The following is a 13,761-nucleotide window of genomic DNA, read 5'->3' on the forward strand; positions in this document are numbered from 1 at the left end:
AGGAAACTACTCCATCAAGGAAAAGGCTGCTGGTTGCTGGCACTATTGCAGGTAAATAAGAAAATGTGAAAACATCTGGGCCTTTTAAATATGAATGATATTTCTGTGTTCTTTCCTACTTTTTCCCCATGGAAAACCATAATGTGTGGAAGAATTTGATTTTCTCTGTTTTTATTTTCTATGTGCCAGGATTATTGGGGATAGTTTATACTTTAGTCTCTCCCCGCCCCCACCTCTCTCTCTCTCTCTCTCTCTCTCTCTCTCTCTCTCTCTCTCTCTCTCTCTCTCTCTCTCTCTCATCACATTTATAATGGAAAACTGATTCTTTACCTGCTTACAAACCAGGCCAAGTCAGGGAAGGTAACAGCTGGATTTGAGAAGAGTTTTTATTTTCCCCCAAGTCAAAATGCATGCATTATTGAAAAGTCAGCCAGAAAGCAGTGTTTGACTATTTCCTACTGTGCTTGCTGCATAACCTTCCAAGCATGTCAGAACATCCTATGTAGGCAGCACGCTCTGTGTGAACCCCACCCCTTTGGGTGTGAACCACACATTTCTCCTATCTGAGAGCCTTTCGAGAAGCATTAAAAGTCATGGGCTGCTCGTTGGTAAATGAAATACCCCAAAACATATATCTGAATAACCGTGGCTCTTATTTTGTTCCTAGAAAGCTTCACATCCATCTTATAATCTTCTCAGCTTCCACATGTGATCATTGGATGTGGATGTGTCTAGGGAAATCACTGTTGTAGAATAGTTGAGCCAATGAAAGACTAATTTGACTGACAGCGGGCTAGAGGCCGACTCCATCTTCCCATTTATCTTTACTAACAGCCACTGGCTCATGACTAATAAACAATGTGATCTAAAGAGCAATTCTTAGGTTGTGGATATGGCTCAGTGGGTAAACACTGTGCTGCAGGTATGTAGACCTAAGTTCAGATCCCCAGAACCTATACAAAGATGGGCACTGTAGTGTGGGTCTGTGGTCCACCAGTATGAGAGGCAGAAACAGTAGAATTCCCTAGAAGCTCACAGGCAGCTGTCCTGGTATATGCCTAACAAGCAACAAGAGACCCTGGTGGTTGAAGACTGATTCTGGAAATTATCCTCTGAGCTCCACAAGTGAATCATGGTATTTGAATACTCCCACTCACACATGAACGTGCACACACATTCACTGTACACAGAGATAGCTAAATAGATGATAAAGACTTAAAGAAATAGGATTTTCTGTGGACTTCTCCCCTTCAGTTTATTTTCTATATAAATCAGTACTTCTATGTGTGTCTTCTATCGGACAAACAGAATAATTTTTCATTTGGATACTTCATTAGTATTAGAAGCAAGACTGATTAAAATGAAAAGCATATTCTTCATTTAATTATCACAAAGCAAAAGTTTTACAAATATGTTTCAGATTTCAGCTATGTAAAGAATGTGATTCTTCTACGTTCTTTAGAGTGTGGTACAAGACATAATGACCCCTTGAGAGCCACAGGATTAAACTAACAAATGTTTGACCTCTTGCTTCTGAGTTATCTTTTAAGAAGTGACGGAGCATCCACTCTGCTTCACTTCTACTTTATCTGTCAGGAAGCCTGCCTGATGCACTATTTTTCTTAGAATTGTAAGGATAAGTCACACCTGTGGTCAGTTATGTCTCCTTTGTATTTTCTAGGTCAATACCTGTAGACATAGTAACAAAAATGCCCTTATGTTGATGAGCGCTCAATGCAGCCGTTTCTTTCCAGATAGTATATTTTGTTGGATTTCACTTGAACCCAAGGATGTGAGGGAGGTACAAAACCTTCCCCAGACCCACTCTTCTCACTTCAACCTCCGCGTGCCCCTTTCCCTCCCCTCCCCCTCCCTCCTATCAATCAATTTCCTAACATTGAAGTAAGGTAGGGTCATAGTAAGACCTCAAGCCTTATTTAGAATACACTATTAAATCTAGCACTACCTAGTAAATAGTTAAGACACAGACAAAAGCAGTCCTGTGGTTGGAATCTCTGAGGTACTGTGAAACTAAGGACAGCGAGTTTCACAACTACGAGAACTAAGGATCAGTGGGCGAGTAGCCTTCAATACTGCGTTCCGCTTCGCTTCAGTCCTTTGAATCGCTACCCAGGTAACTAGACGTCCATTCATTCACCAGCCCGGAACAAACCACCAGATCCTGCGCTCCTCTAGGAGCTGCACGGAGCTTGCAGAGCCAGACAGCCGCCGATCCTGCCTCTTTAAGGCGCGAGGGAAAGAGTCGCCAAAGAGGCGGAGGAAGAAGGATCGCCACGCCCACGGGGCGGGGCTACACCCCAGGCCAGGGGCGGGAATAGCGTGACGTCAGGGAGGAGTCCAGCTTTGGTTGGCGAGAATTTAGAGAGGCAGGCTGGGCGCGAAGGAGGCGGGGTCTGGTTGCCGTGGTGACCGGCTGCCCTGCGGTCTCCAGGTAACGGTGGCGGCTGTGCGGGCTACGCGGTGCTGGCGGCGGAGGCCGCGGAGATCCTGGCCCCAGCCCACGCCTGGCTCTGTGGGTCTGAGCTGCGATGGCTGCCGCGGCAGCGGTGATCTCGCCGTCGGGCTTGGAGGATGGGGTGTCTCGGGCTCGCGGGGAAGGCGCAGGGGAGGCGGTGGTGGAGCGCGGGCCCGGCGCGGCCTACCACATGTTCGTGGTGATGGAGGACCTGGTGGAGAAGCTGAAGCTGCTCCGCTACGAGGAGGAGCTCCTCCGAAAGAGCAATCTGAAGCCCCCGTCCAGGTGCGTGCCTTGCCCCCCTGGCGCCCCTTGCTGGCTGGGCCCAGGGGACGCTCCTCCTCGGTGAGGCGAGGACCCGGGGCTCAGAGCCGCACATTCCCTTCCTCTGCCTTCCTTGCCCAGAAAGGGAACTTCTGCTGCACAGAGCGAGGTGAAGTTTTCAGGCTTGGTCATTTGTGGAGAAAGTACACAAGTTTTGTAATGGCAGGGAGGCCCAGGAAAGACAGCCTGCCCATTGTTTAAAACATACACGCACCGTCAACCAAACACATGCCTTGTTTTAAAGGTGATAAAATACTCATAGTTAAAAGGATAGAAAAACTGCTCTCTAGAGATGAATGCCCTTACCATTGAGATCTCTTTCCAGTTTTTGCTTTCCTTTGCTAGGCTTTGTAAACTAACAACTGTGGGTACTTAGGACCTTGCTGAGGAGCACTTTTTATGTAGTAAACTTGTGTACTAATTGCTATGGTTCAAAAGACTTAATGCTTTTGCAGCAACAATACTCTTAGAAACTGAAAGTGGAGAAGGCAATTGGAATGATAAGGTTGGAATCGTCCCCATTATAGAACCTAACGTTCCGTGCTTCCTGTGGTGGAAAAAGTTGGGAATACCGGGAAGGCAGTGCCATTAGTTGCCTAGAGGGACAGACAGCACGCTGTCATGTAATCATGATAGCTTAGTGATAACTGTGATTTATTGCTGTTCCTTTAAAGCTTGTATTTGTTTTATTCTGTAAGAAGCAAATAAAAAGAAGTACCTGAGTACTTTACTGTTTACAGGTAGGCTCAAATAAATTCCCTTGATAGTTTTCAGCTCTTGCCCTCTTCCAGACGCTTGTGTTGAAAGAATAGTCAGGCTTTTATGCAAACTGTCCATAATGCTAAGTTTGTCTGTAAAAGGAGAAAAGTTAGAGAAGAAAGTTCATCTTGATCCTGATCCACAAAAGATGTTTTAGGATTGGATTATTATTTAAAATGAATTGATCATAATAATATAGATGGCAAACATGTTCGGTGTTGATAAGACTGTGTTTATTTTTTTTCAAATGCATTTGTCAAACAAAAGGAAAATGGCCTTACGTTACTATGAATACCTTGTACTGAACCTCAAAGGGGGAGCAAAATACTTTGTACCATGGGTTTGTGTGGACGTATTCTAGCCAGTGGTTCAAGGTGTCACGTCCAGCATGTCGCATCACCTAGGGATGGAGGAAGACATTGTCCGGATCTGTCTTTTCAGAAGTTCTGGACACAAACTGTTTTCTCAACCCCTCTGGGTGATTCTGATGTACCTGTGTGCTTGAGAACCATCATCACAGGCCCACAATGTCTGTCAGGGTGCATTCCTCTGTCCTTGAGGAGTGCCTGTTGATAAGGAAAACACAGTTGTTGGTGGGTAGATTCCTTATAAGCCTATGCCTGCAAAGACTTCATGACCCTTTAAAACTGCCTACCTTTCTCTTTACTTCTAGAACATTTATATTTTCTTCATGTAAAAAGTTTTAGAAAACAGAAGTATTAGACCACTGGTTCTTATGTCATTGGTTATAATTGTGATATATATATCAGTGTAATAGTCATAGCTACATAAAGAAAGCAGAGCAGATCCCTGCTTCAACTTTCTTGAATGATGTTACTTATACCTTTTATGTCCTCTATGGCTCTGTATAAATCATATCCCCATTGGAGCATATTTACTACAATAAGAAGTTTAGCAAAATCTAGCAGTTGTGATGCTGGGGTACGTGGCAGGGGTTCTTATCCCTTGTGTTACCCCTGGACCATCTAAGTTGGGACTTTTGAAGTCTTCCTGTGCTGTGTTCTGTTCCCCCACGTTGTGATTAGCCATGAATGGGGCAGACCTGGCTTTCACCATCTAGTACTTTTAGGAGTTGATTTGAATGTGCAGCAGAGATGAAAACAACTGTTTGGCATAGCTGATAGGTTACAAACAGCAAACACATGGTAAATTATTTGTGTCTCTTAAATGCCAAGATTCTCATAATCCAGAATTACCATTTTTAGGGGGAACTCACTTATAATTAGACACTTGAGTGAGTTGGACAAAAGTTTCATGTATTTATTCTCCAAAATATACTGCCTTCCATTCCCTGACTGTAAGGTTTTTGATCAAATGTTTTGTCTACGGTAGTGATTGCCCCAGTGATCCTGATTCAGAACTCTGTGAGCTCTGAATCCCTCCATGGTTCAAGTGCATTGGTGAAGGCTGCTGAGGGGCAAATTTAGCAACTTTGGACTTGACTCTGTTGCTTAGTCCTAGTCGATTCGCTTTCTCTCACCTTTCCCATCCTCCCTCGCTTTGATGCAGACACTACTTTGCTCTGCCTACCAACCCAGGTGAGCAGTTCTACATGTTTTGCACTCTTGCTGCGTGGCTGATCAACAAAACGGGGCGTCCCTTTGAGCAGCCCCAGGAATACGACGATCCCAATGCAACTATATCTAACATACTCTTTGAGCTTCGCTCGTTTGTAAGTATTCTTCAGCTGTGGGTTTCAATATTAGCAATTCAGCAACAGATGCTAGCCAAAGAGGTGACTCTTGCCGGGCGGTGGTGGCGCACGCCTTTAATCCCAGCACTCGGGAGGCAGAGCCAGGCGGATCTCTGTGAGTTCGAGGCCAGCCTGGACTACCAAGTGAGTCCCAGGAAAGGCGCAAAGCTACACAGAGAAACCCTGTCTCGAAAAACCAAAAAAAAAAAAAAAAAAAAAAAAAAAGAGGTGACTCTTTCGGAATAGTAGACAGACAGATAATAGTTGACATTACATACAACATTAATTCTACTTCTAAAAATGTTACTCTAGACTCTCTTTAGCCCAGAGTAATAATATTTGTCTTAATTTTGGTAGCTTTCAAAAGTGAACAGTTAGGTGATTGGTTAGTCCTTCCTCTCAAAGGAAGACTGAGGCTTACAAAGCCGAATCCTGCACTTTGAAAGGATCTTGGATTTATTAGGAGTCCTCAGTGGTACTTTCATTTCTGACTTTTCTTGGGGAAAGGCAATAAGACATTTTGACACAGGTTGCTAATTTTTAATAAATGAGTCACTGGATCTTTGTTTAAAAATGTATTTTACCATGGGAGTAGTTTTTACTACTTTTTGGTTTACTTTTGTTTTTTTGTTTTGTTTTGTTTTTTAATGAGTGATTTGTCTTCCTGCTATGATATAACTGCCTTTTATTTTGGTACTTTGAACAATAAAGTGTCTGTATTTTCCTTAGTGTAACTGTATCAATTGATTGAAGAGACTTAAGAAATTAATGTCTAAGAAGCAAAGCAATTACCTTTTTCTCAAATCATTTGAAAAGTGGGAAAATTATACATGTGCTCAGTGATTCTTTGCTGAAATAATCTTGACATCTGGACTATACCTAACAATAATAATCTTTATCTTTTCAGGGGAGGACTGCAGATTTTCCTCCTTCAAAATTAAAGTCTGGTTATGGAGAACATGTATGTTACGTTCTTGACTGTTTAGCTGAGGAAGCATTAAAATATATTGGTTTCACTTGGAAAAGGTAACTATTACCTCACAGGCAATATTGATGTTATGCACTTAACATTTTTTTTTCTAGAGTGCAGAGCTGTCTAATTAAACTGACAAGAGCTGACTGTTCTAAATCGACAGTGGTACCGAAGATTAAGTCTAGATAAAACCAGAATGCCTTCCAAATGTTTTCTGAAATATATGGAAATACATCCATCTATCCCAGTGCCTCTTCCCTGTCTGTAATTATTGAAGGGTTAGCTGTCACCTCATGCATCCATGCCAGTTTGGAAAAACTTTCTATAATTCTCTTTGTGCCTATGTTTATTTATATCTACAGCCAGTGTGTGTGTGTGTGTGTGTGTGTGTGTGTGTGTGTGTGTGTGTGAAGGTAACCAAAAACCTCATATTTAAGTAGAAAAGGAGATTAATATAGTACCGAGTGTGGGATTTTCTTTTTTCTTTGCTTAGTGGCAAGAATTACACTGAAGAAGCCACTGGACATTCTCTTGGACAGTGTCCATAGCTTCTCTCTGACCTGAAAGTACATTGTTTATATTTTATGGTATTAAAATAATTTATTTACCAGTGTAGATTCGTTGTTACAAATCTTGCTAATCATGCATCATATGTATTCTATGTTAATTAGCACAGTACTTAATTCGTCATATATGTTCAGTAAGTATTGGTGAATAAATAAAATCAGAAACCATTGGTTTATATAGGGTATGATTAAAATAGATACAGTTCATCTTTTTAAAGTTAGGATTATTGATAAATTAGAATGTGAAAGACATGATGCAAAAAGATATGACAGTATTGGTTTTAGATTTGAGCAAACTCTGAAGATAGAGAGATATGTATTATTCCATGTTAATATATTAATACAACATATACAATTACGTTTAGGTGAAAATCTACTTCCTTTTAGTAAGTACTTTTTAAAAACTTCCCAAAACATGTGTACATGTATATGCAAGGAAGATTATGTGGACTGAACAAGTTATATTTATATATTTAAGAATATTTATACACACACATATATATGTAACAGCAATGAAAGAAAAAGAGGCCATGAATTTGAAAGAGAACAAGGGGGTGGATATATGGGAGAATTTGGAGGAAAGAAAGGAAAGGGGGAAGTGATATAATTAATCTCAAAAAAAGTGTTAAAACTTCCTTGATTTAGGCTACCATTGGATTGAAGTGTGTTAAGTAACTGATATCTGTTCACTTTCAAGCTAAAGTGTGGCGGTTTCCTTTGCTTCTCCCCAAACATTTCCATTCAGTACATTGTAAAGAATGACTCTGCAATCCCTCATAGTGTTGGTTAGATTTCAAGATAAATTGCATGATGTGCTGCCCTAGTTTTTCCGATACTAACTCCGTAGCCCAGTCTATCATTATTGCATTCCAAGCTATTAATGTCTCAACCACTTTTCAATTTGTACTTCCTTTGTTCCTAGTAAAATCTTTGTCTTGGCCTATGAGTTATGACTTGGATAATTTGTAGGAATTGTTTAAACATGGAAGAAGAAAGGAGAAACTTAAAAAGAATAAACATTGGAAACTATATGAACTATGTAATACACAAATTTCACACAACTTTCTTATTTATAAATGACTGTTTTTATACATATGTGAAACTATTCTTAGAAGAACATTGTTTTTTGAGATAATTATCTAATTCCAACTAGTGAAAAATTGGGAAATTTATCATACAATATTGACTTGGTTCATAATACTTTCCTTTCTCCCTGTTACACGTTAATTGTTATATTGTCTTAACAGTTTTGAAATATACATTCTTAAAACAAGTTGTCAAAATAAATGCAGATACATCTGGGTATTTTTAATGTGGAAATAAGTAGATCTTAAGAGAGAAATGGTTGTCCAATACTTAATGTTAGAACCACTAATTGGATTTTAGAAGTAAGAATCAAGCTTGTTTCCTATATAATAATAACCTGCAGATTTCAGTGATGTGAATTGAAACATGGAGTCACAGGCACACTAAAAGAGAGCTGTAGGAGATGTGGCTCAGGGGAATGCTTTAAATGTATTATGTTAACTCTAGGGTCTGGACAGAAAAGTTGCCAGATCTACCCAGTAAGAATTATAACAGTCTTGACTATTCTTGATTCTAAGTAATGAAACTAGGGAACATCATAGATTAGGCAAACATTAATTTTCTTAATTGACAAAAGACAAAGAGTATAAATGTGTGTTTCACTGAGAAAAAAATGAGTAATCAATTAAAATATATAAAATTGTTGTTCAATCACTTTCATGCTAATGAAATTCAGTTAAAGAACACAATGATATTTTTTCACTTGTTTTATTGGCACAGATTATTTTACACATATTGGTGAACATATTGAAACAGACATGCCATTCCTCACTATTCTTGGGAGTATAAATTAGGATCGCGTTTTAGAAGACAATTTTGGCAGTACTCAGCAAAACAATAACATGTACAAAGTTGTTGATGTAGCCATTCCACATGGACAAATCTATTTTAAAGATGTGTCTAGTAATAAACCTACAAATATGATCTTTGCAGTATTATCTAGCAAATAATAGAAACAACACCAATGTTTTAGTCATAGACTGACAGTTTAATTGTAGTACTACTGTTCATTGGAACATAATGCATATTATGTATTATATATATAATATGTATATATTATATAGTGTGCATTTTATGTGCGTGTATGTATGTACATGATAACTAACAGTATATATATTTTATGGATGAATGTATGTGATAACAGTATATACAATATCAACTTCTTTTTATAAATGTGCTTTTAGAGGTAGATCTTTGCTCTTTTTAACATTCAAAATTTCAGAAAGAAACAAAACAATTAGCAAAGAGAACACAGTCTTATATGGAAACATCTTTACCATTCCTCACTAGACTTTTATTTTTACTGATTTTTTTTAACATTCAATAAATGTTGTTATTTCAGGCCATCATACCCAGTGGAAGAATTAGAAGAAGAAACTGTTCCAGAAGATGATGCAGAATTAACATTAAGTAAAGTGGATGAAGAATTTGTGGTAAGTGTAGAGCTGAGCTGTCTCCAACCTTGCCCATGGCTCCCTTCCCCTCTCCTGACTCCCCTCCTCCATTTTCCTGGACTGTGTTTTAATTGTTTCTAAGTTCAGTGCCATTATCAGTCCTTTAGGCCTTCGCTTAAGCTAATATGCATGGTCTTTAGTCAATTTGAGAAGAGGTTCTAAATCTGTTTATACATGTACATATGTATACATATATGCATATACATATATATCACTAGTTATATGAATCATGTTTTATTAACAACCAAGCATGATCTTGAGAAACCATAACTAACAAAGAATTTAGAACAGAAAGCTAACACTCGGTTCATCTTTGGACCTGTGTCCCCAGATTTTAGGAGGCAGAGATTAGAGAGTCCCCAAGGCTAGTGTCTACTGCACAGCAAGCTGTAGGACTCAGGCTACATAGCAAGATGATATTGTAACAAAACACAACATTTTCAGAATGCCCTAAGAATTCATAATTAGTGCATTCTGCTTCCTATAAATACTAATTGTTTTTAAGGAATTGCTTTATTTTTTTTAAATTAGTGTGAATACTACCCTGATGAAATTTTGTTAAAATGCTTTTAAGTAACCAACATTATTTAAGTTGTTTGTGCCATCTACACATTTTTCATGTTTAATTTCCTCTCCATGGTATGAAGCTCAATTCTCTACAGTAATAAGGCTAGTAAGACAGTAGAAACCAAAGTGCATTTCTCAAAGTGATTCTTTTTTCGAATTGGAAGTAGATTGAGCTGAGTATTGTAGAATATATCCACGTGATCTGAACTAGACACATGGTGGGGGAAAGCACTTCTGTAGTATTTTGCTGTCACAAGCCAATTGAAGATTTCATGTTTTTTTTTAATCAGTAGATAATCCATTCCATATTTCAGCTTAAATAAACTAGTATAAGCTACAAAGTTGCTAGTTGTTGAATTAACCTAATAGTAAAAGTTAATAAGTAGCCATTAAGTAAATTGCGGTATATCCAAATACATGTATGTAGATGATATAACTTAATTATAGACATTGGTAATATGAAAATGACAAATGTACTTTATTTTACAAAATTAGTTATTATCATGATCGTAACTATGTAAATATGTAAAATATATAAAAATACCAGTATATTAATATTTGTTATAAATGGATAGAATAATTATGGATGATCCTGTTTAATATTTCTTTATATTTTCAAGCTTTTTAATGTATATTTTATTAGAAATATAAAGAATACTCTTAATCATATTAAAATACATAACCTTATATGTCTTTGCTACTTTTTTAGTTCCTAAGGCTGAATCTCACTGTACCTAGGCTCTTCTGGAACACTTACTATAGCCCAGGTTGGCTTCTGATCTGAGGCTTTCCTAGTATACTCACTGTATAGCCCAGGCTGGCCTCCAATTCTCAAACTAGACCACAATAAAACTAGTTGGTTTAAAACAAATTTTTAATATGATAAAATTTTGAAAGTCAAGGCAAAAAAAAAAATGAGCCATTAATTCTGCATGTAGCTGTCCAACCCTGTTGTGTGCAGGTAGTAGGTAGCTCTGTTTCAGCATATTCTAAAGCGCAAAGGCAGGGAGGAACCAGGTGTGATCTAGAAACTGAGAAAACCATAGCTTCTGGGATTGGGTGGGACACAGCTTCAGATAAACCGGAAAGAGAATTTGGACATTTAAAGAAGTTTAGACTTTATTGTTCAATAGACTTTCTGTTCAGATTCAGAAATAAAGCCCTCATTTATTCTTAACTTTTTTCCCCATTCACTTGGGTGTTTCCATGGTCTTCTTAATAACTGATAGTGCATTGATCTGTACCAGGTTCTAGTACACCAATGTACCTGGGTCTTAAATACCAATATTTAACTTCAATGCTGTCACTCAAAAGTGCTAGTCAAAGGAAGAAAAATCTCCACTCATCAGGAGGGGTAATTTAAGACAGAAACTGTCTCACTTTGCTCCGTGTCATGGCCCCAGATTACCGTTTATGACTTAATATGTGTCAGGGTTTCAGTATTTGACTATACAATCTCTCAGGATACTGTTGTGTAACTTTTCAAAATCTTAGCTAATTTTTTCCATGGATTTTTTTAAATTCAAAATGGAGTTATTGTGTTTATAAAGTTAAGGAAATAAATGAGACAACAACCTCTTTATACTATTCTTCCAAGCCAGGAGGGAAAGACCTTCTAGGATAAGACCAAACCATAGGCCTTCCGCAGAGGAATTGTCTCTGGAGCTCTTCATGTGCATTGGCTCAAGTCTCTTGATATGTTCCTTTCCTTTCTTCCTGCTCCTCACATTACTTTGAGATCCTCTCTCCTCCTTCTCCTGTCGTCTCCTGTCACTGTTCCTTAGGAAAGCTGGGTTGGTGCCTGCAGAGCCTTGTAAGGGACCCACTGATCCTATTGGCAGAGCTTTGGGGTGGGTCCAGGATGGCGAAGATAACTTCTGACACTTTGGCTCCTATCATCTAGAAAGTAGGGACCTTCAGCTAGAACGTGCCACATCAAAATCAGTCACCCTGGCAATTAGTTCTTAAAATTAGTAATGATGTGGAATATTCTCAGTTTATGTGATCATACCTTTAGTAACAAGCAGGAAGGGAATTAAAGTGCAAATTAACCAAGGAAATGGCAGGAAATTGTGCTTTCTGAATTACCGAGATAAATTATGGAGAACCCTAACTTACTTTAAAGCTTTTTCTTCTGAACTTCTTTATGTCTGAATGCCTTTTAAGTCTTCTGTTCATAGTAGTTAGTAAGTACTATTCTTTTTCTGTTTGTTTGTCTGGATTCTCTAACAAACAGAACTGATAGGATGCACATACTCACACTTACACTTATACACACACACTTTTAGAAAAAATAACTTTTTCCCCCTGGAGTGCTGGGGATTGGATTGAAGCCAAAGCCTCATTCATACCATGTAAGTATTCTCCCCTGAGCTGAGCCACAGTGCTGAGAGCCCACAGAGGCTCCCTCTTAAGGCCTTACTAAAGGTCAGAAAGTCTGAACTTGCTTTGCCCAGCAGGGCTGCATAATAGAATGATTTGGCCAAACGTGTGGTTACCAGGTGTTTTGAGGGGGGCTACACTTGGTTGTATGCTGTGCTTTGATCTTGAAAGGGGAAGCTCTTTTACCTCTCCCCTTGCTAGTGTATAAAAAGCCCATTAGAAATAAACTTAAGACTGCCGGGCATTGACCCAGGGCCCTCCCGAAGCTATCCTGTGTCTCTGTCTTTTTTCTTTGTCTACTTCTATATTTCCTATTTAACATTTCTCAATTCCTCACTCCCCATTTCAAGGGACCCTTTGATAGGGTGGGGCAGGACCCCAACACTGGTCTCCAACACAGTGCCTGTTTGAGATACACTGTTTTTAATTCACCCAGGGTTAAGCTGCCCTTGAACACACTATGTAGCTTAGGAGGGCCTTAAACTTTGGATATTCCTGCCGCAGCCTCCAGATTAACTAGAATTACAGCTCTGTACTGTAAGCTTGGCTGTGAGAAAGTGTTTATATGGAATTGAGTCACTCGGCTATGGGGTCTGAGAAGTCCCAAGGTCTGCTCTTGACAAGCTGGACCCTGGATAACTGATGGTCTAGTTCCAGTGTGACTGCAAAGATCCCAAGGAGAATGATGCCTCGGGTTTCTGTCTGAATTTTACGCCACAGGCAGAAGACCAAGGTCCTGACTTAAAGCAAGGCGGAGAGGAAAGCTTGTTGGTGTGCTTTTCCTGTTCAGACTACTCAGATTGTAGAGACATACCCACCCTGGAAAAGACAGCCCACTTTACTCAATTCTATTGTTTCAAACATTTATTTCACCCAGAAGTATTCTCAAAGACACATTCTGAATAATATTTAATAAATTATCTCAGCATCCCATGGCCAATCAAATTGACGCATAGAACTAACCACTACATTTCCATCCCTTGTCAACTTGACACCATTTAAATCTCATTTTATTTCCAAATAAAGGCAGTAGCAGGATCATAATTCTGCTTAACTGTATCGCGCAGTCAAAGTATCTTATAGTTTATGAAAAAGGATGACAGAAATGTATTTTCAAATAGATTTGGGAGAAATATGCGTGACAGTGCAGTCCTTATTTTATAAGTAGTTACACAGGTATAAACCTTATACTTGCACTTATAACCTCCTTCATTTACCGCCCGTTCTGCAATCCCTTTGCCTTCAGAATTTACCCGGTGGGTGATCCAAACCTTCATTCCTAAGGGGACAGCAAAAGTCTTGTCTGGATTAGGTCATTATAGTTTTCCATTGACCATGATTAGTGGGTGTGGCAGTACTAGAAGATACACTGAAGGATTGCCTGTGGTCCAGACATCCTCTGTCATACCTCTGTTGTAATGGTAGCCTAATTTCCCCTTGGCAGTCAGGATTAGTCAGCC

At 39.0% G+C, this 13,761-nt stretch overlaps 1 protein-coding gene across 1 annotated transcript in view; it reads left to right on the forward strand.

Annotated features, from left to right (window-relative positions):
* Positions 1-2,381: 2,381 nt before the first annotated feature.
* The window catches only part of Ift57 (intraflagellar transport 57), a 58,169-nt gene continuing 46,789 nt past the window's right edge, over positions 2,382-13,761 (forward strand). The window contains exons 1-4 of the mRNA XM_006989979.4: positions 2,382-2,761; positions 5,090-5,252; positions 6,181-6,299; positions 9,241-9,331. Of these exons, the coding sequence (XP_006990041.1) occupies positions 2,550-2,761; positions 5,090-5,252; positions 6,181-6,299; positions 9,241-9,331 (585 nt within the window). The 5' untranslated portion in view covers positions 2,382-2,549. The remainder of the gene's footprint in view (positions 2,762-5,089; positions 5,253-6,180; positions 6,300-9,240; positions 9,332-13,761) is intronic.

This window comes from Peromyscus maniculatus, chromosome 12, assembly GCF_049852395.1.
Source record: "Peromyscus maniculatus bairdii isolate BWxNUB_F1_BW_parent chromosome 12, HU_Pman_BW_mat_3.1, whole genome shotgun sequence".
Lineage (NCBI taxonomy): Eukaryota > Metazoa > Chordata > Mammalia > Rodentia > Cricetidae > Peromyscus > Peromyscus maniculatus.